Source organism: Cariama cristata, unplaced genomic scaffold (genome assembly GCF_000690535.1).
Source record: "Cariama cristata isolate BGI_N322 unplaced genomic scaffold, ASM69053v1 scaffold174, whole genome shotgun sequence".
Classification (NCBI taxonomy): domain Eukaryota; kingdom Metazoa; phylum Chordata; class Aves; order Cariamiformes; family Cariamidae; genus Cariama; species Cariama cristata.
The window spans coordinates 24,949-51,147 of record NW_009610987.1 but is presented as its reverse complement, the minus strand read 5'-3'; the positions used below and the strand labels follow the sequence as shown (position 1 = coordinate 51,147).

Genomic DNA, 26,199 nt, shown 5'->3' with positions numbered 1-26,199 from the left:
GCTGAAGTCACTGAGCATCTCTGTTGCTGGTGTTTGTTTAATCTTTCCAAAGAGGGCTCAAAGGAGGAGGTGGGGGCTGTAATTTTCCTGACCTTCTGCAAACCAGTCCGAGCCCTTTTCCTTGGGGTTCAGAAGAGATACAAAGACCTGTAAGAGGGTTTTCTGGAGCTGCCTGACCTGTGCCAGGGAACTCTCCCTCACCGCTTTGGGCACAGCCTTCATCACGGGCTGAGCCACCTGGCAGTTCGCTGGCTCTGAGCAGCACCGCCTCGCACCTTCCCTTCCCTGCTCCCCTGCACTGGCTCCAGCAATTTTGTCTACCTTATTAAATTGGCATAATACTAATCCAGCAAAATGCCAGGTTTGCTGGGGGCAAGCAGGAACGCATGGGCAGGAGAGAGTGACAGGACTGCCCTTTCCAGCTTGTTGCCTACCTGCAGCCCCCAGGTATCTAACCGAACCGTGGAGCGTTAAGTCGTGAGGCACCATGAGCAGACCTAGCAAAACCAGGCTGCATCACATGAATTACAGAAAAAAAGAGAAGGCTTCAGTTCAGACCATCTGCAAATTGGCATATCCTGCACATTGAGTCCTAATTTCAGTCACAGCTTTTGGAAGTTTCCTGCCAAAATGTAGATGTTTAAAAAAGAAATACCCTCAAAGAATGTTGCATATCTGTATGCCATTTTTCTATTCAAGATGTTTTTTTCCCAGCTGCTGTAGTATCTGTCCCTTAGCAGTACAGCACAAGCATTCAGGACTATTAAGAAAAAGGCATTCAATGAAGTAAGGATTTTTGTCAAGACTGAAGGAACAGTTGTCATTGGTGTGAAAAACCCCAAATGAATAATACATAGTGACACGAGGAGCCATTTACATGTAATTCGGTGTTCCCACCTGAAAAACCTTCCACGGCATTCGTAGTCACTTCCTTGCAACACCATTGCTCTCCAGAGACGAGAGCATAATATCATTTTAGAGAATATCAGGAGGCACTTGGGATTTCACTTTCCACCATCACTATCTTAAATCCCTGTTGCTTACTGCAGAATTAAGTCAGCCCATCGGGCTGGGTGCTTCCCAGCCAGTGAGCATCAGATGGTGAGAGGCTGGCCGTCACGCCAAGGCTCGCAGTGTACCGAGACAAGCAATGGCCGTGAAGGCAGACACAACCTGTGCTCCAGTTTCACTCACAACGCTCAGGAGCATCATTCCCACTAACTGCAGCCTGGCGTCGGAAGCAGGTAGAAAACCTTCCTCAGTGTCCCCTTCCCCTCTGTGGGAGCATCCTCTGGCAGCAGCACCTCTGCCTTCCCCCAGGGGCTCCAGCTGCCAGGAGTTCACATGCTTTTTTTAGGAGGTAAACCATCCTGCTTGAGCGACCAGGAGCGATTTGAAGTACAGCTGCTAGCGCTTGGTATTTCATAGTTATGGATCTTTTGGAAGAAAAACAAACAAACAAACTGCAATGAAACGCAAAACAGACCACTCTGTGCTGAAATCCAACAGAAATCAAATCCTCCTCGGCGGCAGCAGCAGCTCAAGGGGGACAGACAACTGGAGGAGATCCAGGCGTGCCTCCTCCCCTTCTGTGGTCCATTTGCACAGGTTTCTAGAAGTGTGTTTTGCAGGAGCTTTGCCCACTGCAACCTTCAGACCCTTCAGACAGAGAAAAACAAACAAACAAACTGCAATGAAATGCAAAACAGACCACTCTGCTGAAATCCAACAGAAATCAAATCCTCCTCGGCGGCAGCAGCAGCTCAAGGGGGACAGACAACTGGAGGAGATCCAGGCGTGCCTCCTCCCCTTCTGTGGTCCATTTGCACAGGTTTCTAGAAGTGTGTTTTGCAGGAGCTTTGCCCACTGCAACCTTCAGACCCTTCAGACAGACAATAAAAAAAGCAAGTGAGAGGTGCAGCACTTTGGGTGAGGACAGCGATGAAGAGGAGGAGTAAGATGGCTGGGCGGGCAGTGAGGCAGCAGGGGAGGAAGGCAGTGAGGAGAGAAACACCTGTGCCTGCACTTCCCAACCTAGCAAGTGCAAAGCTTTTCACAGACGCACAAAATGGAGTGACACTGTCCGTAAAGATGCCGGGGGACTGCCTGCTTGCAGCAGAGTGATGTGGCCACAGGTCATCAAAGCAACAGCTTCTCTCTCCGCTGAGATGGCCAGCCAAAGCCCCGTATTGGGACAAATGTAGTAATCTTTCCCTCCTAGGGAAAAACTCACAAGGAGTGGAATTTAACCCACAATACCTCCTTCCAGGGGAAACCAAACTGCTTTCAGATGGTACTGATTAGACCACTGGTGAAAGTGGGTGGGCTTTCTGATCTACTGAAAAGTGAAAGGTAGCATCCCCAAACCACTCTGAAGAATAAGGTCACCAAATAAGTTTAACAGCTTGTGCCTCTTTTAATGGAAATATCACATATTTATACACATATACACAGTAAAGTACAAAGGGTTAGAAAACAGGCTTCATTTTCAGCCCCTAATTCTAACATACTGTACGTTAATCCCTGAGAGCACCTGTCAGTTATCTGTCTCCTGCAAGTGATACTGAGAGTGCAAATTCAAGTGTTCACCTGCAGCACAGGTTGCTTTTCAGATACTGAATCTGAATGCTAAATCTTCAGTACACTGCATTGGCAGTAAACAAAAATTAATAGTTAAACCATTCAATCCAGTGTACCAATTCAAAATCCATCCTGATATCTTTGCCACAGATAGCTAAACCATTGTCTTCCTACTCTCCAAAGAAATTAGTTCATCTTATATTCTGGTCACACCAAATCCCTTACAATATTGGTGCATATGAATTGCACGGGACTGATGTGCTTGCAGACTAAAATCCTCTTTATAGTCACTGGACTGGAGAGGTTTATTATCAGGGTGCTTATTCCTCCAACTCTGACCTGAAAGGCTACCTGGCATCGCAATCTAGCCAGCACAGCTACTCCAGCAAGAGGTACAAAGAACAGGCTGTGTGGAAAAGCCCTTGGTTCACACATCTGCCATAACCTCTGTCAAGCCCTGGCCCCGCAGACGCTAGCTAGCATAACCAGTATCTGGGCACTAGTTTTCAATCAACTGAATTTATTTCTCCCATGACACACACAGAGTTTTCATTACAAGTTCAGTGAGACAGCAGCCAGCCTTTGTGCCATGGGAATAAAGGATGGAAAATTTTTCCCTCTCTTTAATTGAAAGGAGAAGCTGGTGACAGCAGCAGCTGGGGTCTGCCTGGGCTCCAGCAGAACCCCGCCGTCAGAAGGACACACCACAGCTCGTCTCATTTCAAACAGGAGCAAAGCCTGAGTCAAAACACAGCCTGGCCATGTGCTGTGGGACTTGCTGTTTGCGTTTGACCTCTGCTTTTATGAATGTGGTCTTTCTTGAGCAAGCAGCAGGTTTACAGCCCTCCCTTATCAGAATTTGCCAGGGTTTGGCATGCCATTCAGACTGACTACTGGTAAAACCAAACAAAGCCTTAACGTGGACCACAAGAACCTGCAGCAACCTGTGGAAACTGCCACTTTGAGATGCACTCATATACTAGGGAAGCTCTTCTCCCAGTGTTGAGACGGAGGGGTGAGGTACTGTCCTCTCTGGGTGCCCAGAGGCGTACTACCAAAACTCACAATGACATCTGGCCACGGTTTCCAAGCATTAGTGGCCAAGCTGCCTGATACTGCATCTCTGACTGGATGTTCATAGCATATGGCTGGACTTGATACCTGGGAAAATTTCTTGAACCTCTGGAAACTGCATAATTTTCCTGTACTGGCTATAATCTGGAAAGACTCACAATAAACCTGGTGGGTTTTTTAAATATCAATCTAAAAAAAAGCCCACCTGTGGCTCACCATCTCCCTTATTTTGCAATAAACACAATGTCAAAAAATTCCCTGAGACTAAAGAGGAGACAACAGATAGTGGGTACAGGGAAACTTAATGGGGGAGGCAAATCTTAGGTGACGCGGGCATTCAAAAATTAGCTCAGCTTCTCTGTTGCTCCAAAGAAATCAGGCCCTGCCCCTGATTTATACCTGCAGAGAATGTGAATACCTCAACTACAGAAATATTTCATATGTGGCCCTTTTTATATTCAACAGAACAAACAATAGCATTAAGAACTGCATCCATACAGACTGCATAGAACTGTACAGTTTAATACCTATTCTGTCTTAAACTTTGATTACTGGAATTAAAATAAAGTGCTTAGTATATTCAAAACAATTGCAGACCTGGATTTTCACTGCCCACCAACACTGTGGTATATTTTAAACTTTTCATTATTACTATAAAACCTTGCAATATGTCCATCTAAGCAAGGAGGGGGAGGAATGTCTAGTGTCAAAAGCACAACTCCTTAATTTTGTCCATTACAAAATGAACAAACACAAAATACGATCCTTTCACATACATGTTGTTTTTCAAGCTGTTTCTCAGTCCTTCACCTGGAACTGGGAAAAAGGAAATCACAAAGGAACTGCACCACTTAAAACTTCCTATCAACAGCAGACAGGTAAAGGTAGTAAGTCTTCCACCTCACAGTACCTTCCTGCTCCACCATCCGACACACTGTGCCATAGCCCTTGCCCTGTTTCTGCCCCTTAAGGGCCATTATCCAGTATTCCAGCTTTGTGAGCAGTGGGCATGCACGAAGGCATTCAGCCTGTTATCTTGCCCAGATAACAAGACTAATGGCTCTAAAACCTTCTAAGCAACTGCCTTTAAATCAGGTCCTGCATCTGGCAGGAGACACCTGCCTCTGCTTTTGAGTCTCTGCTGCTTTTTTCTTCTCCTGTTCCTCTGCCTTCTTCCTCTCCTCTTTTAGCTCCTTGTATCTCCATTTGGGAATCTGCAAATAGGGGTCATCCTTTGCACTGCTCCTCCTTCTCGCCTTCTCTGGCTGGAAGGTGGGTGGAGGAGCCTTGCTGATACGGACTTTGGGGATGACAAATCCCGGCCTGACACTGCTCCGTCTAAGCAGGTGGAGAGGCAAGAGGCTTGCTTTCCTCGTGGCTATGGTGTTCACTTGAGAGACTGCAAGGCTGATGGGCTGCAGGCTGGCTCGCCGGTCCTTCTTCTTGGGGATCAGCGTGACTTTGGAGTTCTGAAACAGCTTCTCGTAGCTGCTAAAGTGCTCTTTGTCCTGAGATCGGATCTCCTCGGCTCTCTGCTTCCTAATGATTTCTTGCACAGCCAGTCTGCGTTTCCCCACAGAAGGTGGGCTGCCTGGGCACACAGTCCGGCATGACAGAGCAATGAAAGGACTGCCCAAGCTTGTTGTCACCTTCACCATGTGGTCGAGGACCCCGTCTTCTTCTGGGCCGTAGAAAGACCGGAATGAGACAGCTGCTCTCATGCACTCAGAAATCCTCTGCAAACAGCTTTTTGGCTCTGCCGCCTTGGCAAGAAGTTCCTTCATCTTTGGCCATTCTGGTTTAAATTGATCACAAAACTGTTCCGGGCATGGCCTGTCCATCAGCTTTTGCATGATGAAGGCAGATTCTGATCTTCCTGTGTAACAAGCCCATTCCCATGAAGTCAGTCCACGGCTTGGATCAGTCACATGAACATTTGCCCCTCAAAGAAAAGAAAAACAATTAGTATTAATTAATGAAACTGCCCGCAATTTTGTTGCTATGATCAGAGTTGAATCAGGCAGATCCCTGAAAGAAAATGTCACATACAACACACAATAATATTTTTGTCAAAATTAACATTCAATAAGGAGAGATCAGGTCCCTGACTTTCTGAACTCTTGATTTATTAAAAAAAAAAATTAAAGACATTAAGGCTGTATATATGAAATTCTCTTAAAACAATGCAAAGAGTGACATGATGAATTTCAACTGCATTGAATGTTGCATACCATTTTAAAACCCATTCACTCAAGCTCACAAGAAGAGAGTGACAAACATGGAGAGAAACAAATCTGTACACAAAAATCCTTCCCATACAGAACAATGGGCTTTGCACTGATCCCTGCCACTCAGAAGAGAGATCTTGGGCTGATGATTGCAAGTTCCATGAAAATGTCAACTCAGTGCTCACCAGGGGTGAAAATAGCAAATGAAACACAAGGAATTTCTAGAAAAGCATTAAAAAATAGAGAAAAAACCAGAGAAAAAATAGAAATAAAAAGGAAAAAAATAGACAAAACACTAGATGTACAATTCAAGTTCTCTTATCTCTGAAAGGACACTGTAGAATTAAGGAAAGCTGACAGGATGGTGACAAGGGTGATCAAATATAAGAAAAGTTTCCATACATGTCAGAGAGGGGATAATGGGCGAGATGGACCTTTGGTGTGAGCCCAGAACAGCTGTTCTCATCTACCTTAGACTACCAGCCCTGAAGAAATGAAGCAGTTGTTAGCAAAAACATGCTGTTATGGCCAAGAGGACCAGTCATAAGAGGCAACTGGGACACATGCAAGACAGGAGAGGCTTAGACATTTGAAGTATAGTGCTAGGTCCTGGAAGGAAATGATTTCTAGTGGTTATTGTCTTTCAGCCTGTCCTCCCCCCATTCCCAATTTATCATCTTTATGCATCCAGTTCTGACATCTATCCCCCCCCCCGCCCCTTTCTTTCTTCTCATGTATTTCTGCATCCTTTTCCAGCTTTGCCTTCTTTTTGATCTCTCCATGTTCCTACAACCCCCCTCACATGGGCCTCTGCCCTTGTTCTTCACTCTTTTGCTTTCAAGTGGGGTTACACTCTTCTCGTCCAGGGCATCTAGCTGCCTGAAGAGAGGCTACAACAGTAACAGGAGGAGCAAGCATCCTAGTCTGTTCTGCTGTATCCTTTACAGCTTCTGTAGTACTGTGTCCAATGCTGCCACATTCCCTGGCAACCAGAAAATAGCAGAGAAGTCCTCTCGGTTCTGGTATTAGGGTGGGAGCGTGGGCATTTGCCAGTGACGATGGCACGTCCCTAGTTCTGCTCACACAGAAGAGCTCTGTAAAGGTCAGAGGAAGCTCAATACGGAGTGCACCTGTGGAAGAAATGCTGCAGAACAATGAGCAGCAACAAGAGGTTTTGGAAGCTGAAGTCAGCAAGACACTGTTGCAAATGCCCAACACATTACAGCTGGTGAATGCTAAAGGGTACAAAAGATCTGTCCAAAAACTAGCTTGGTGTCACCAATCAAAAAGAATCTCAGGGACGTGCTGAGGACTTGACAGCCAGCATCATATTCTCTGCATCACACCCAAGTGATCCTGGACATATCACCTGGGCACACATATCTTGATATTTTAGAGTATATGGGTATCTGGGTGAATGAATGAAATTGATAGAAAAATGAGGGAATACTCCCTGGTTTCAGGCAGTCACGCTCTTAAGCGGCAAATCCTTTGTTTTATATTCTGCCTTTAAATTTCGACTGATCTCAGAGGGAGTTTTGCATGCTCCAGAACATCGAGTTTGTTCAGCAGCTCTGCGGCACATTCCCTGGGACAGGCACGGACACTCTGCCCAGCTGCTTTCGATATAACTGAGCTCTTTAACATTCAGTCATGGTTTACACGTACCACTGGGCTTGTAGATAGTTTCTGGGTTTCTTGAAAGAGTTTCAAGCTGGGATATGAACAAGCTACAACATTTGACTTCTTGAAGAGCTTCTCTATCAGCTGAAGCACCATTTTCAAACAACCAACACAAAACTGACCTACACAGATCTTGTCACAAAAAAAAGACATTCTGTCCCATTGCTTTGGAAGAGGTAGATGTCCAGAGACCGAGACTTGAGGAAAAGGCCAGAGAAATATTATGATAATTTTTTTTTTCAGGGTGGATTATCTTGGTGACAGCATTTGAAACTAGCATAAAGGAGACTAGATATAAGGAATAGTAACCAGGAACCAGTTTGCAATGGTTCCAGTTTAACCTTCCCTACAAAGGATATTTTGTCATTACAGAAAAACAGAGGAAAAAGGAGAGCATGGGGAAAGTGATCAAAAGCTCCGTTTTAACTCTATTAAGTACCAGTTGATTCCTAAGTCTCTGAGAAAATCCCAAAAGAGAGGATGCTAAGAAGAGGATGCTGGAGACACAGACCAAGAGCGAATGTGGATGGTGACACCCTAAGCAAAAGAGCTTGTCTCAATTTAAGTGTAATTTAAGTGAAATTTGCAGAAAGGACCACTCAGGGAGAAAGCACAGGGGCACTGCAGGGGGTCAAGCATGGGGCCCAGACTGGAAGGCAGAGAGGAGGCAGAGAGGAGGAAGAGTTAATCAATGGAAAGAGTTCATTAGCTGTGGACTGAAGAAAGGATTGTGAGATCTCAAAGTCAGCAGGGTTTGACAGAGTTTATGACTGTAGAAGCTACAGACAAACCAGTGAGGGCAGGAGCAAAAAGGGCTACAAAGACATGTCCTCCTGCTCCACTAGCCTGCTTTTGAACCATCCTACCCAAACTTCCCATGCCCGAATCTCTCCGTCTCAGGCTAGTCTCTTGTCCTGTCCCCTTCTTAATATTTGCTGGGGCTGCACTCCTTCCCACTGGAGCTGACTGGGAACATGGCAAGATTACGTGGAAGCTGTTTCCTTGTTGTACATGTAACTGGCAAGGATTTACCACAGGAGGAACAGTACCGCAAGGAATTGTCTCCAAATATAAATTTTAATGAACTGTATGATCTGCTTGTAAACAAGCAAGAGGCATAGACAGCTGCTTACCATTCTCTTCAAGAAAAAGACCTGCCAGCTCTGACATGGTGCAGCTGTGAGACCTTGGGTCAGAGTTGTGCAAAAAGAGCTGTGTGAGAAAGTGCTTACTGGGGGCTCCCCACCTTTGCTCGGGGGCTGCACTGAAGCTCAGATGCTCAGCTCTGGTCCTCGCCTGAGCTGTGGTGCAGCCATGCCTGTGCCTGCCCACGTCCCTTGCTCATTTGGACCCTGACCCACAGACTCGATTTCTTGTTTTGACCTCAGACCTACCTTGTCACCAGGGACTTGCCTGGCAATCATGGCAGTACTGACTGATCCTAGCTATTGTCACCAGCCCTGGTCCGTTTCTTCAAGGAGCACCTTTGCTGATGAGTCACGTGCCTCTGTGTGCCTTCGTGTCACCTTTGGCTCACCACCCTTTGAGGAGAAGCCCACTCCTGCCGCTCCCTGAGAGATGTGTTCCCCCATGTTTCGGGACCTTTATCTCAGAAAACAATACTAGAGAGTATTGAAATCCCAATCTTTCAACAGGAATCAATGCTGATTTTGTACCTCGTATCAAAAAATCTCTCCTAAGTTGTGATTTACTGTAGTGGTATTGATTTTCTGTACGAATCAGGAGACATTTCTGAACAAACGTGTCATTCAGTAGAATGCCTCATCTGGAAGAGACATGACTAGTCATGTCCCTTTTTAAATGTGGTAACAGTCTTGAACTAATTGTTATTTCAGTGTAAGTATAGCCTACAAGTTTTCTTTTAGGAAAACTGCATTTACCACTTGCCTTGATTTTCCCAAGAAAGTTGTCCTGAAGATCATTTTCAGCACAACTAGTTTGAATACACATGCCCCTTTGGGATATCAATATCCTATTTGATTAAGAAGGTTTAATGTCCCTTGAGATGCAAAACTGACATCCTGAGTTTAAAGACAGGGAGTGAAAGAGCTCGGGCATCTGTTACCGACCTGTTTTATACACAGTATTTAAAGCTCCGTTTCCAGATCCACAGCCACTCCGACAACTTTGCTAAAGCAGCACTGAGTTTACACTGGAGATTACAGCAGCGCTTGACATGTGAATTACAACCGGCATTTCTGTGCTCCCACTTGGGCTGGCTCGCTTGCTGAACGCTGGCACCAGCGCGGTCCTGGCAGCGCAGCAGCCTGTGACAAATTGCCGATGCACGACTGGGTTCCCTCCTTACTTGCTGTGTGCTCACAAATAGCAAATTCACATGTTCCAAAACCTCACTTTGAAAGAGTAACGCTATGGCCAAGTGTCTCAGAACACCTTAATCTTGTAGTGATTGACCTTGGCCACCCTCCAGGAACTCAAATTTCAGAAAGAGCGGTCACTTTGACAATCCAGCTCCAACCATCTGTCACACATTGCCGTTACTTCTTCCCGATCTGACTGTTAAATCCATGCTTAGGCGGCTAGGAAGGTGAGTTATTTTCCTTTACTGACCTCCTGCATTGCCGTAACTAGGTGCCTGTGAACAGAGGTCTTAGCCAAGCCACTAAACAGATACTGGGTTTAAAAACTTCCTGCCTGTAGCTCTTTCCTAAAGACACATACCTGCTTTGTAGCTAGGAAAGTAGACCCACAGCTGATTATGGGTGTTTTCGCCCTAAATTTCCATGCATTCTTATGTTTTAACATGGAATTTCACTGGTTTGTTTGTGAAATTGATTTTTTCACCAAATCTTTTAATAACAATTTCTTTCATCTACTTCAGCAAACCAGCACTTTATTGTCAGCATCCAATCTGTATCCCTTAAGCCCTGAACTACTTCTAAATCCATTCTAAACGAAAAGCTCCCTCCCTCCCTATGTTTCGCCAGGCTGTACAGCGCTAAAAAATACTGAGATATTAAAATGGGTGCAGGCAATTTGCCACACTTCCTTTGTGGTCCCTATTTTGAGCTGAAAATGTGAGGACCTGCAAAATACTCACAAAAACACGTATATAAACTGCAATTTAGAAACTCAGAGTATATTAACTCTACAACTCTTTAGCCAATGGATGATCTTTGGTATCCTCACTCTCTCTGATGCACAAACAGGACGATACAACTTTCTGTAGGTAAACTTGATATGGATGCTAACAAAGCCATTTTCTGTCTGGCTAAGGGTTTGTTCTCCCTAATATTCTGTTTTCTTATGAATCATGAAGACAAGAAGGTGCCTATTCAGATGCCAGAGGCAACAACCACATAGTGAACTTTGATATCAATACTTTTTGTACAAGAAGTAGAATAACAAAGACTGAGTTATCAGTTAAAGATGGAAAGATTGTGAAATAGCTTCTTGTCAGCAAAACAGAAAGAACAAGTTTCCATCAGATCTCCAGTGATAATAATAGAAATTACACTGTAAGGTCAATTTGACAAGTCATAAGGTCTTGGGATTGAAGTTTCATTTTATGTGATAATTTATAGTGGGCACTGGAAAATTCTGAACTAGCATCTGCATGAAGTGTGTGTTAGTCCAGAAACTGCATCCATGTCTAGCAGTACTCTAGATCTGACAATCATTTTATAATTTTGTGTCATAAAAATTTAGCTCCAAAATGAATGATCCAATTCCAAAGCCTTGATTCCAGTATGAGAGACTACAGAACCTTGCAGAAAATAACTTGTTGTTTACCACATCATCCAAGCATTTTCTGTGTCATATCAACATCTAGAAACTGGATTTTATGAAAATGAATGATAGTAATACAACTATGCTTGATAAATGCCTGCGACTTAAAATATTCAGATTATGAGGGGTTAAACTTCTGTGACAGCAAAGTGACTGAAATGAACTACTTATTCAAGATCTCTCTCCATGAAATGGACCTGTAGGATTCTTAGTCTAGACAGTAACAATATTCACATGCAATCTGTTATCATTTCCATAATATTTTATTTGTGTCAAATATCTGCAACTGTAATACAAGAATGTATACTAATATATGCTAGTTATTTAATTATTAGCTAATAATTTATGTATCAACTACTTAATATAATAAAAACATACAACAATGTGGCTAAAAGTTGCTGTATGCTGGGACTGCTCCTGTAGAGACTGTTGCCCCAGTGCCTCTCGCCCTTCCGAGTTTCCTCTCCAGCACCCCTTCACCTTGCAATGCATGCAGCTGGAAATTCAACCGCAGTCAAGAGCCAAGCAAGAAACATATTTTCTGTTCTCAGATGTAAGGAGACGCAGGTGGGCAGAGAAGGATCTGCTCACCCCCTGTGCCACAACTCCCTCCGTGCAGCAGACACAGACCTGCTGGTGTCCTGTCGCCCATAAACCTGGGAAACAAACTCAGAACTGTAGAGAGGTTAGAAGGAGAGGTTATTCCCTATGTCGCCAAATTTCCCACCAATGTTCCCTGTGACATATGAACCCTACGCCAAACTCTCCTGACAGAAGCCAGAGCCCCCAAAGCTCTCTACTCCCTGCCCTAGGACCTGCTGTGGGTGGAGGGAGACGTGGAAGTCTGACTACGGTCCCACCACCCTTGCACCCTTGCACTGGCACACTCACAGAGCTGGCAGCAAGAGACCTGCATGTCTTTCCCAGCTGTGTCATGAACTTCATTAACTCCTCATCTATAAATCTTGATGACCACAGTCCCCAAACTCTCCTGGAGACAATGCATCTCACCCTGAGAGCTCTTGGAGAGCTCCTGGATGAGTTTCCACAGGCAAACTGAGCGCTCCTGCACCTGCAGCACGTGGCATCACCACCTTGTCTATGACTTATTTAAAAGCTGCACCCATTTCCAAGGAAGGCTGCACCACACCTCTCAGAGTAAAGACCCCAAGAGCCAATTTTCTTCTTGGTGATTGTGTGTGACTGTCTAGTACTTACAGCCAGCTGATGACGAAGAAGCAGCAAAGCACTTTGCATACCTGCCAACATCAAGGCTTTCACGCATTCAGTTCGGCCCTGCATCGCAGATTTCATCAGTGCTGTGAATCCGAACACATTCCTCTTCTCAATATCAAGCCCGGGAAAATAGTTCAGCAAATAGTTTGTAATGGTTATGTGCCCTTTAAAGAAATGAAAAAGCAGAGAAAATATGTCACAGAATGAAGGTGCTGTCTCAAGATTAAACCAAAAATTACTCCTGCAGGTTTGATAACTGGAAAAATGCAGATAATGAATATAAGATCTCTTTTCTTTGTATCCTCTTCTACAGTCACCAGCCTCAGGGTTAAGTGACTAGAGTGTTGGGATAGGAGCCTGGAAACCTGGGTTCCCACCTTCTCTCAAGTTGCTCTCCTCTCTGAAAAGTCAGTTTAGGGTAAGAGAATAATTGAAGACCAGAGATGATCACTCTCAGATTCGAAGGGGCCTCAGTGAGTAGCACTACAAAGGGAATTCCTACAGTTTATGGAAGGCAGGTCCCTCACTGCGCAGAACTGATTGCTGCAAAGGTTCAGCTTTTTCCTTCCCCTGGTAAATTTCAGCCTTACAATCACGGTGCTTCATTAAAAAGTGATTACACGTGGTAGTTCCAGCCAATAATAGTAATGAACCATGCCAGGCCCGATACAAGACAAAGGGATATTCTGTGTAGAATCCCACATTGTGGGTTTTTTTTCCATCTGACAGTGTAAAGCTACTTGTCTACCCACCAGCAACAGAAAAATGGGGCTGATGTTCAGTTTTGGTAGTAAAATAAATGACTTAAATTCTGTTTCTAAAAGCAACTGTTGATGCCATTCATGTGCCTTGCACACCGAGATAACTGGTGTCAGCAAGGGCGTACTGAATAGTTGAAGACATCTCTGGCTAAATGGTTGGAAGACCAATTAAAACATCGAGTCTTTATAATTGGACTATCAGAACAAGAAGAATATGTAGTGCCATTATGACTCATTCAAAACAGTTTTCCCTTCACTTGTCATTCATTTTATGATGCTTTGATGCTTTATAAAATAATGCAGTCTGTCAGGCAGCTGCAACAATCACAATTTAATTACTAGGAGCTGTAAAAATATTCTCTCATCTCACTCTGCAGTCCAGCTGAATATTCTGTGACGCATGTCATTCAAATTCATCTAGAAATGTTACTGAAGCAGATTATAATTCATACAGGACAATTTTAAAAGTCTACAGTGTCACATCTGGTGCAGACTTCATCAGCAGTCGCTTTGTACCAAAACAGTCCTGCATTCACTTTGGAAAGCAAGTTAAGAAAATCTTTACCAATTAATTTAAGATGTTTTCTAGGTGTTACTCTCTATCTCCTAGAATTTGCTGGACTCTGCTACCTTGCTGCATAACTGGAAACTCTCCTGAAACCTGAGCAGATGTAGAGATAGCACAGATCAGTTTAAGCAACGCCAGAGTCAGAGAAAACCAAATAAGGAGCTCCCTGTACCTTGTGCAGTCTGATGCAAATGAAATATAAAGATACAGAAAACCGCAATGAGCTGAACAAAGCAAAAGCAAACTGGGTTCAGGGCAGGATCAAGTGACCCGGTCCTGCTTACTCAATACAGAGGCTTCAGCTTCACTGACTTTATAGCATAAGATCAAATCCTAGCAGGGTATCGGTTACTACGGGGAGAATCTTTGTGCCCGAATTGTTTTGCAGGACATGCTCTATTTCACTGAAGGTTTTGGAACAGCTGAAATGTCTTCATGAAAGTTTTGGAACAGCTGAAATACTGCTTTTTGACCACAGAAACCAGAGACAGGAACTGAAACAAGGAGAAATAATAAGAGGGAAGATTTTTCAGTGGTTATTACATTACTAAAGATGTTCTTCCTTTTGCCCAAAGCATAGCTGCAGTAAGAGACATTTTGCAAATCTGGGATGATCCTAAGAGTCAATCCTGAAAGACCTTGCTCAGCCAAAACTCCCCAGGGGACTACAGATGGCCTCAAATGAGACAGAAAGCATACCAGCAATAAAACAACAAAGAAAATGAAGAGGTTTGTGATTCTCAGAAGTTTTCTGTCTCAGGGATTCCTGAAAACCACTTCAGTTTTAATCTGCAGGAGCTTCTGTCCTCTGAGGTTTGCTTCAAATTTCTAGTTCAAACAGCTATCAAATTCAAAGCAAAACTCAGAGCTGCCAAGTTTTTGTTTGAACTCTGTCACATGCTTTTTGTTTAAGGCCATAAAGTTTGCTTCAGTTCTCCTGCGTCCGGGTAAACTAGAAGTGTGTATCTAAATAGTAAACCAGGTGAGTCTTCCATGATTTAAAGTCTGCTATGAAAGCTGTATGCAGCTCTCAAATAAATTAGCCTGGCCTCAGCCACTTTGGTGATACTGAATTTGTATTGGGCTCTTGCTGTCTGTAAGTCAGATCTATCTTCTACCAGAACTGGCACGCTAAGCGTACACTTCTTCACCCTGTGAGCCACATTTAGAGATCAGCACAGATGTCTGTAATAGCTTAATTCACTTAATTGCTGCCACAGAAGAAATGCCTATAATGATGACAATATTACCCAATAATCTATGTAATACAAGCAGAAGGACAAACTGCATAGTAAGGAATATGTTCTATCATATAACATCATTATTTTGAATTGTACCTGCAAAAAGCCTGTGTTTGGTCTATGGGTGGTGAATGCTTTCTGATGGATGAATGGAACAGAGCACATCCAGAACCTTGTATGCTCTGGGTGCGTTAGGTGTTTGTGTTCTTATGTGTCCCTTAATAAACAGAAACTGGGATAGCTTCTGATTTTGTGTTCCCAGCTCTACAGCCTTGCCCCAGACTGGTCCCTGTAACATAAAACATCTAGACTTTGTGAGCAAATACGGCTCTTTCCAAACACCAGTGTATGCCAGTTACCCTACGCTGCCACCGATGTAGCTATGTCCTCAGCAGCAGCGACACTGAGAAAAAAATTTCAATGTCATTTTCCTCCCTTTTCCCTGTTTTTGAAACCGCTTTCCTTCCTTCCTTTCTTTCCACTTGTTATTTCAATCTCCTGTTTGCATCAATCTTCCATTTTTTCTGCATTGTCCTTGTACTGATGTTTAATGATTTTGCTTCTGCTTTAGCAGCATCACCACTCATTTCTGGGCACCACCTGCTGCAGGCTGCAACAGATTTACAGTTTTGGAAGGCAAGCTCTCTTTGAGAAGGGATCCCATGTCTGTAAGATATATTGAGAGAGCAAGTGAATAGACCAATTTTCAAACCCAAAATGTACACACTAAGCAGAGCACTTGGTGGTTATTTTTCTATACTAATAAGCTTGTTAAGAAAGTACTGCTTTTCACTGATGCCTCCAGTCTATCTTTCTCAGGGCAGTCCACACAAAAAACTTCAGCTTTAGATACTTTCTTTGAAGGATGAAAATCTTAAATTATCAAAAGCAATATGAGTGAATTCACTTATCTTCTGAGGCTGTAATTGGTCTTTAAGATAATTCTATTTAATTCAAGCTGATGCTCAGGTTTGAGCATCATGTCTGGGCAGTCATGAAAGGGCATAGGCAAGTGTGGATTTTAAACTCCTCTAGCAAAAGTAAAGAGGCCTCCGTGTCATCTCCCTTCGTATCTGTACCTCGTGTTACAGATGCAGCCTCTGAAACACAAGGAACGATCCCTCAGGACCGCAGCCTCTTTCCCATCCAGCTCCTCTTCAGGGTCTGGCCCTACATGATGGCCCACCTGGTCAGTGGGTCATAACAAAAATGGCAGCACTTTCTGAAGCCTTCTGATATCACCTTACAGTTAATTGAAATAATGTGGATTTGCTACTAGACTTTCCACAGGAAAACCAATACGTTTGGTATAAATAGCAGCAATCTCTCAGAAGAATTTATTTTACAAAAATATTATTATTTTCATGGCCTAAAGTTTGAAAAAAACCAAACAAATAAATTCTCCACTAAAGGAAAGCTCACATAAGTTTGCTTTCAGTTCTTTATAATACACTGCTCAGTGTTACTACTTAACATTCAGCAATAATTAAGCAGCATTTATTGCACTGTAGCTCCTCTGGTTGCAATGTTAGCCTCACAGTAATCTCTGTAAAGACTACAGCAGTACCTCGTGATAATGAATTAAATAACTGGTGTCAACACTGTAGTTCAGGATTATCATAGGCAAGGGAAAACATCCAAGTTGTTAGGAGTTTGTATAAGCTTCTGCTGACTACAGTCATTTCCAGTTGCTTTGGGGATCAATAGCAAGTACTGGCAGAGAGTGTCAAGTCGATGTCAGCCCTCTGGATTAATTCTGAGCTCATTATCACGAGTTATAAAGGTCAGGAAGGAGTCAGTGTTAAACTTTTTATAGTCCAAATTTATATTAGGGCAGCTAGTAGGTTAGAGTTTTGGAGACTTCTCCACTTTCTTTGGAAAGCTACTATACTCATGACTTTGCTATAAACGTGACTACTGTGGTCACAATTCTTTCTTCCAGTATTCAAGACCTATCTTGCAGCGACTTCTTTAGCAGAGTTCAGGTTTTGGTACAACATGATGCAAAGTTTGGTACTACCCAGAAATGTCTAGTGGCAATTTTACTAAATAAACATCAAAACCAAACTGCTCCAATCTTTCAACATGGCTTGTAATGTCCATTGATGTTACCTGATGGAAATTTGTTTCCTCCAGCCAGCCAGGGTCTGGGAGGGAACACTATGTCCCCTGAACTCCCACGAACATCCCATATCCTTCGTCAGTGAGAAGACATGATAAAGACCAGGTATGCATTTCCTTGTAAAGTGATTGCCTTTGAGGAGCACGCTTCAGGGACGCAAAGGAAACCGTGGATACAGAGCCAGGCAACCCCTTGGAGCAGCTTTTAGACTACAAAGTGATGACTTCCTTGGTCAAATTTTTCCTGATTTGTGTGCTTTAGCACTTTGTTAATACTTGTAATAGAAAACTAGAGCTTCCCTTAAAGGTTAAAGCACAGTGTTTCAGTTTTAACAGAAATAATTGACTGATTGCTTTTTAACTGTACACTTGAAACTAGTGACTCCTTTGGGAGCATCGCTTGCATTTATGATCTATTATGCTTGTTCACTGAATATTACCATGCTGGATGGGATAAAAGAAAATCTGGGGATAAACTCTGCTCTCACTCCAGTCTGCATCAGGATTAACATGGTCGATGTCAATATAATCAGTCTGTTATAAAAGCAGCATTGGCAAACACTGAATCCTGCTGAGACTACGTAAATAGGGGTTTTTTGCTTTTAACTATGGAGTGGTTGAAGAATGTCTTAGCCGCTAAGATATTTCTTAAAGATTATACATTTTCCTACAGTCACCAATTACTACAAACCCACTGAGGTAGGTGCAACAAGCGTGAGAAAAGAGATGCTATCAGCACTAATACAGCACATTACATGACCATAATGTTGACTGGTTGCTTGCCAGAGCAAACATAGGAAAATAAGCCTAAAGGAACAAAGCAGTATAGTACTCCACACTTGGGGCAAGATGTTATTTATTTTTAAGTTAAAATAGTTAATGGCATCTGCTAGAAATGTATAGCTTTTTCTGTCTTAATCCATTGGACAAATATTACTATAGATTAATTAGTTCAAAGAAAATCATGACAAACTTGCTTGGGAGTGGGCTTGGCCAGGATTATTTTATGGAGACTAATTTCTTTTAGGGCTTTGAAAAAATCCTAAAAATAAGAGCTACAACACACAGTCCTCCTAAGATCTTGTATGTAAGAGGTGAAATGAAGAGGCTTACCTGCTTGTGCAGCTGTAATTAGAGCTGTGTTCCCTTCGTTGTCCTGCCAATTCACATCAAGGTGAGGGCATTGTGCTAAGGCTATTACAATATCCACATAACCTTGGTAACAGGCAACAATAAGACCATTCTGTAAGTAAAATATAAAGAGAGAGTTAGGTTTACCAAACTCAGAAAAGTTCACTGAGGAAGCATACTAGTCTGCTTTTTTATTTCTTTTTTTTGTCAGACTGAAGAACTGAAAAGGTATCAGCATAACTAGTGATTAGCTCCAGGCACAATGTTCAGATCCAAAACACTGCTTTTTATCTCTGCCCTTTGGCAAGTAACATTTGGTATTCCTCAGAAATACCTAAGAGAGTAGGTATTATATTACGCTACTTGGAAAGTAACTGTTTATAAATAGCTTATGCTTATATGGCTATATACTCTATATCCAAATGAGAATAAATCAGATTTTATTATATAATAAAATGAACCCGGCAGGTAAGATGAACTGGACTTGCTCTGAATATTAATTCTCTGAAAAACAACTACTTGTTCTCTGAAGGGGAAGCGGTAGGCAGGAGTTGTGTTCATCCTGCCTGTTGCTATCATTAAATACTTCAGGTTTCCCATTAGAACTAGACCTTTTTTTATAATCATAATCAATAAAATAAAATTGCTTTTAGAGTTCCTGTTTAATGTGCTTTATGACAGCTGAAAGCTGTAAAACTTCCAGGAGGAAGCCAAGCCAGGAGGTAAACCTTGTGACTCCGCTTGGTACTCAGATAGCGTTTCACTCCACAGCGGCAAACTGACAGCTTCCCTAAAGCATAGCAAAATACACTTGTCATTAATTAAATGGAACTACAGTACTTAATCCTGGCTGCTCACTTGACCACTAGGATTAAACCATTATCTCCGGTCTTCAGGATTACTGAGGCAGCCCAGTGTTCATCTGCACGGGGCTGATGGGCGTAGGGGAGGGCGGGTGCAGATAAATCGGTGTTCCTTGTGCTCCCTCTTCACTGCCCATGCATGACTCGGTTCTCTTGAGCTCAGCATCAGTATCTCACTATTGAAAAGATAAGGGCAGAGACACAAATCTCAACCTCTCTGGTAACCCTGGCTGCCTAAAACGCACTTACGCGGACATGCTGCAAGTTCATAACCACAAAAGACTAACAAGAAGGAGAACATGGTTATGAAAACTGAATGGCCCACCCTGACTCCTCCATCATTTTTCTAAGCGGCTCTTGCCTAAACATTCTGTGTATTTCTTTTCCCCATGGACACTACTGAGATAGAGACATTCGCCAAATGACAACAACTGCAGCTTCTGATTTATTGTTGTTATAACTAGTTAGTTAATATTTCAGTCTCCTGTTTCATTGTTATTTTGGATAGTCCTTTTGGCTTAGAAGGCAAACAAACAGCTTCATTGAAATTCAGAGGCAATGCCAACTCTTTGGGATGCTCACAGGCTGTGTAAGGTATTTCTCAATTACATCTTTGGATAAAATTATTACTCTGATATCTTTTCTCAATTCACTCTTGTCCTCACTATGAAGCAACACCCACCACTGCTTTGTAAAAAGCATCTCCATTTCCTTGTGAAGAACCTACAATACTTCAAACCATTCTATTGAAATTGCACAGAGGATTCTGCTTAAAGTCATACATATATATATTTTTGCACTAAAACATACCTACTCTCCTGGTGGGTTTGTTCAGATTAATTAAGTTTTACTAAAATGTAATCATTCTTAGCTTTCAAAACAAATTGTGTCAGTGTCCACTTGGTAAGGACTTGAGCATATTCTAGTTCTTTTCATTTTTCACCTGATATTCAGAATATAAGTATTTACAACTCCAAAGACTCTGTAGATTTAAAACATCACCCAGTCATTCAGGAAAATGTCCGTTACTAATGATAGCAGAAAACTAAGTATACAATAGTTTGGGGATCTAAAATTCTTGACAATAAGAAGGGGGATCCTATTGTTCACTGAAAAAAAATGGCATTTTTTTAAGAGAGTGGTATTTTCAAAGAGCTGTAAGAGTAACTTAAAGTAGTTATCAGTTCTAAGGGAAAAAACTGTTTCCCTCAGCATCTGACGGATATTTTCACAGTAAATTTTCACAGGACATTTTTGTATTCTAAAAAATATTTACCAGACGCTTAAACATTTTTTGCTCTCTTTAAAAGAAAAATGAACGGTAAAACAGTAAACCAAACAATAATAAACAGCAAACATTAGCTCTTTTTTGCGGGAGACTTTTGCATTACAGTATTTAGGGACTTTTAGTGGGTACCTCCATCAGATAGGATCTAATGCATCTAACACACTGGCATTCTGACTTCAGCAGACCTGAGACACAAAAGATCTCAAAATCAATCAATATCAACCTCATTCACAGTTCTGAGTTTACAAACCAGAAGGATTACTTAGGTATCAACATTTTCTGAAGTTTATTTTCCAAAGATGCTATCAAAGACGCTTGCTTAAGGGTAAGGAAAGGCAACAGAGAGTAGGAGCTTTCTGAGGGATCCCATGATGCAGTAGCACGGAAAATAATTTTTGAAGGACAGCTGTACAAATCCGAAGTGGGACAGATAAAAGTGTGAGAACCTGGTGTTCAATGGAGCGTGCCCAGCACTCCCTGGTTGAGAAGACAAATGAACAATTGCATGAGGACATAAAAACAAGTCGCTTCACCGCCATATGGTTCCCAGCACCATCCATGGCTGTAAAGCCGATGCAAGTGCTCTCTGGTTGCCCCCACCGCGTATATGTCTCATAAGGAGGTGGGTGAGACAGACGGCTTGCTGAAGGACCGCTCTCCTTTGCATAACTCTGCCAAATGTGTCAGATATTGAAATGAGGTGCAGGAGGCTACAGTTTTAGAATGAAAATTGCAGTAAACCCTTGTATTCAATGGTTATTTCCCAAATCCTAGTTCAAGGATATCATGATAATTTGTGGTTTCAGAGTGCTTTTTTTTTTGCCTTTTTTTTTCTCTTTGCTTCCATTTCTGGCCCTGTCGGTATTCTGCTTGCTGAAAGTTAGTACAAGCAGATCAGCCAGGATACACAATCAATCGCAACATGAGTTACTAGTCTGGAATCTTTAACTTCATATACTAATAAATATTATTATCCACAGCCATAATATATTACAAACTCTTTCAACAATCTCAATTAATAAATATAACTGATACAAAACTGCTTTCAGCAAACTGCCTTTTGAAGCAATCGGTAAAGCAGTAGCCTGTATCACAGCAGGCTGCAGGAAAATATGGCTGTGCATTTAATGGTTTTTTTTAAAGATAAAAATAAAGCAGTATAAATGAATTTTAGCTACAAAATTCTGAACCCAAGTAATCTGCTTATCCTCAGAAAAGAGATGTCATTTTATCTCATCGGTGTTCTACCAAGACATCGATTATTCTGCTCCTCGTATGAAGGGTCATGGCGCAATTATGAAGTGGTCAGTGTATGTGGAAAAAAAATACCTATTTTTTAAATTGAGTCTTACTATTATTTTGTCATTAAGATCAATTCTCAGACATATTCACTACATGTGAAAACTTTAGGAGAAGGAAGATTGATAATTCTTATATGCTTAAAGACTTCAACCTTTCTCCTTCAACAGCATCCTTTTCCCTCTCTTCCCTTTCATACATCCTCAACCACCACCTATTTTAAATCACAATAAAAACTCAAACTATTCCAATGAATATATAATAATAATAATCAATTATTAGAAGGAATAACTGTACATACACCACAGCATGCAAGCACAGGGTCCCTGCTTTTCAAGGATGGTTGTGTTAGCTAAGACTTGCTCTCTCCCGATCACGGCCAGGGTTTCTGCCCATCATTCTCCCAGACCAATGAAACAGAACAGGCAAAAAAATCTGCTTTGATCCTCTGTGCAGAAGAGACCTTAAACATGAAACAAGGTTTGCAATAGATCCTATTTCATTTTTCAAATATCGCATACAGACTCTGTGTGACAAACAAGAAAGCATGAGTCACCCATCACATCAACTACATTAACATTTACTGTCGATTTTTCCACGTAAGGGGGAGTTGAAATTCAGCTCAGTAACAGGTTTTTTTCCAAGTAGAAGCCATAATACTGCCAGGTGTTGAGGGCTCTGTCTTTCTTCTGTGGAATATTTGGCATTTCACAGAGCTTTCCCACAGTTTTTCTACAGTATATGACTTATTTTATTTTTATGTAACAAGCACAATTTAGAAAGATCCCCCCTTTGTTTTGAAGTGACAGAGCAAAATTAACAATGCTTTATTTAGAATGTATGACAAAACTGTCAGTCTGGGATAAATTACTTATTTTCCATATATTCTAAGTAAAGTATAACTAATTTTCTTAATTTCATCCCTGAGTACATAAATGAACATTTCAGGCATGGGACTACCTGAAGTTAATCAGATGTTGCAACAACTTCCTCAAGCAGTGTTTACAAATTGTAAGCGATTCATAGTGCTCTTCTGCAACTAGACGAAAAGTATTGTTTTAAAATTTACTACAAAAGCATAAATTTGAAATTTGCATGTTTGAAAGAGAATAAAATAGTCTCAGGAATCTTTTGATTCCTTTTAAACTGATATTTCTTCATGTGCCTTTGATTTCATGTAAGACTGCGATAGCGCTGCCACTGTAAAAATAAACTCTGCTTTGCTGAGCTGTGTTGGCTAATGACATAACAATGTGTCTGATTAAGTGAGGTCATGGATATCTCAGGAGACAATTTTATAAATCAGATGTTATGACAAAATTACAGATGTAAGGCTATGTGTACACTAGATCATTACAGATAATAGAGATCACAAGAAATACTGGAGGATCAATAATGAACTCAAGCTGAACAGCAGAGCAAATCACTTATAGCATGCAATTATTTTAGCTTTTTAAAAAAATGTCTTCAGTCAACTTATTTTCCACCAAAATGCTGAGAATAAAAACAGCTTATTGTAGCTTTTTGCTTATTATCCCAGTCAAAAATGGGTCTGGCAAAAGACTAAATGAAAACATTACCCAATGTTTTCATAAACATCGTGATAAACAAACGTCCAGTTTGCTTTGCGTGCATCTGTAAGTATTAATGACAATTCTCCAAAGTTGGTTTAACAGCAATGATTAAAACTGCATGTCATTGAATTAAATGAGATTATAGTGATTCATTGTAATCCATAATCATATGCACGGACAACTATGAAAATTATATCTAAGTTAAAAGCATATTACACAAACAATGTTATGCGAGAAATGGAAGAATAATAAAACATAAAGGAATACAAAGTTGTGTTTAAACTTTTTCTTGTTGATTTACTAAAATAATAATTCATATTTAATATTTTGTGTTATACATAACTCACTATTATAACAGAACTATATGTAACTCTCATTCACTATAATTCACATACAAAGCAAAAAAAAAAAATCACGTCAAGTATTTAAAAACAAATCTCCCAAATTTATTTCAGAGAAATTCTGATGTCCACTAAAAACTCTGCAACTCTATGAAACTTGGGTTAGCAGAGATTCTAAATTTACATTATATTAAAAAAGAGCAAAATTTAGCACTGAGCAACACTATCTGCCATATACTAATTTGTGTATCGTGCACAAAACCTTCCAGTCTGCATAAAGCAATCTGAGAAACTTTCATAAATGGCTTGAGCTTATATTATAATTGGTTTAGCTGATTAGATCAACGGCAACTGAGATGAGGTAATTATTCAGGTCATCAGTCCCCTAAGAAGTGGTGTTTATGTGCTACAGAAATCCATCAAGCACATAAGCTTTAATATTATGTGCACAAAATAATTTAGGCTGACCTTTTAGAGAAAGGGCTGCAATGGCTTAGTCACGTACAAATTTAAATTGGGAAAGTGACAGAAAAACAGCTAGGAATTTAAATGAATTTTGTCAGACTGTTGCTTGGACAAAACCCCATGTGCCTGGAAGGGGGCAAAGGGGGAGATGCTGATTTTGCCAGGGAAAGCGATCAGACAAGTGCAAAAGAATATTCAAGCAGGGACAGAACAGCGAAGTGCAAAACTCTCTGCCTCCTCTGCAGAGGAACGCGGTAGCCCGAAGCACAATCTTGTATCCAAAAGCAAGCTTAAATGGCACTGCCCCTGCCAACGCCTGAACACCGAAGGCACAAAATTGCCACCTTCACTTCACAGCACTATGAGCGCTCACAGATTCATTTCGCAGCATGAATTGCACTCCGCTGGCTAAAAACACAGGCCAGTCCGTGGACACACAGATGATAACCCACCATTTTTCTCCTCCATTTTGTGGGACGTGTTTGACTTCAGTTATTTCGTAAATGTCTCTTGTGTCAGTCAGGCCACATGTCTTTAAGTAAAGGTATAGCTTAGTATATGTATCTTCTCTGCAGAAGTTCTTACTTAATCTATTCTAATCCAAATCTCTGTGATCACCTCTAAAAATAGTCCCAGGAAAGTTCATTTTACTATGCCTGGAAAAGCTTGTATTACACAAAAAAGAAAACCAGTGCCACTTGTGTAATAAATCAGACAACAAGAAAATGTAATAAAATCAGTGTGACTTCCCTTATTTACTAACATGTACATTGTCTGAATCGATTTCAGTGACATAAGCTCGGGAAGGTACTGCCAGGGGCCATAAGGGACACACGAGGCAAATAAACACATGCCGTGTAGCCAGAGATATTCCAGTGGGTGGGATATAGAGGAAATAAATTTTTTTTTTATCATATGGCAATACTGAGAGATGCTTATGAGGGATTAACCCTTCTCTATTTTTTTTTTTATATCAAGTCACATAATAAAAGCAAATAATTCAATGGAAAATCCAACCCCTTGGAGCTGATGGGGACTTGGGGGCTGCATACTGTTCCACAGGAGGCTGGAACACCCCAGGTCCTGCACTGCCCAACCTCTTCTCCCAACACCAGCCATCTAGCTGCCGCTTGATGCGGCTTCCTCAACTGACACTGCGGGGAGAGGATGACTGCAGTCAGATGATTACATCTTCAATCCATGGGAAAACCCCAGGTGAGACAACACCCAATTGCTCAGGAGCCCTTCACCATACCCTGTCCCACCAGGGATGCTCCGGGAGCAGCAGAAGGTGGCTTCTCTCCCACATTCCTTTACCTGCAGCATCTGCTGCCACCTCTCACCCCACATGTGCCTCTTCCAAATCATGCCATATCCAAAGGGCTGGAGGGCTGATGAAGTACAGAAGACATTTTTTAACTGCATAGTCTGACCAACAGCCAATGCTCGTGGGCACCCCCTCTCCCAACCACCGGAAAAAAGGGCCGCTTTGTTCCTTGTTCTATCACATCCTCTCAGCCACCTTTTTCCCTGCAGAAGGAGGCCAGAAGTAGCAGGCATTCAGGATTACATCCAGCAATAAAAACAGCTCTGAAAAAAAATATGAGCTGAGGGACTCTGTGTCGACTGAGTTGCAGGAGGCCTGGGTTGCGTTGCCAGTTGTTTTACTACAAGTTAAGATGACACTTGGTGATACTCCTAAAAACAGCAGCAACTGGACTTATGTTATCACATAAAAAATCTTTGCTCTCTGAAAAAGTTCTTTGCTCTCTGAACCTCAGCTTGAGACAAAGAACTGAAGAGCTGAACATGTGAACAAGAGCTAGCAGCAGCTACAACTAACTCAGGCATATTTTAACATTGAGGCACTTGAGTTAGGAAATTAAATGTGATTCCACTGAAATATAGAATCATAGAATGGTTTGGTTGGAAGAGACCTTCAACATCATCTAGTTCCAATGCCCCTGCCATAGGC

At 41.7% G+C, this 26,199-nt stretch overlaps 1 protein-coding gene across 1 annotated transcript; it reads right to left on the bottom strand.

Moving 5' to 3' along the window:
* Positions 1-4,745: 4,745 nt before the first annotated feature.
* On the bottom strand, positions 4,746-19,539 carry ANKRD33B (ankyrin repeat domain 33B; the record flags this gene model as incomplete). Its single annotated transcript, XM_009698057.1, has 4 exons — positions 4,746-5,596; positions 12,596-12,736; positions 18,377-18,506; positions 19,507-19,539. Coding segments are annotated over 4 exons (1,155 nt in total), but the record flags the coding sequence as incomplete, so codon positions are not given.
* Between the last annotated feature and the right edge of the window lie 6,660 nt (positions 19,540-26,199).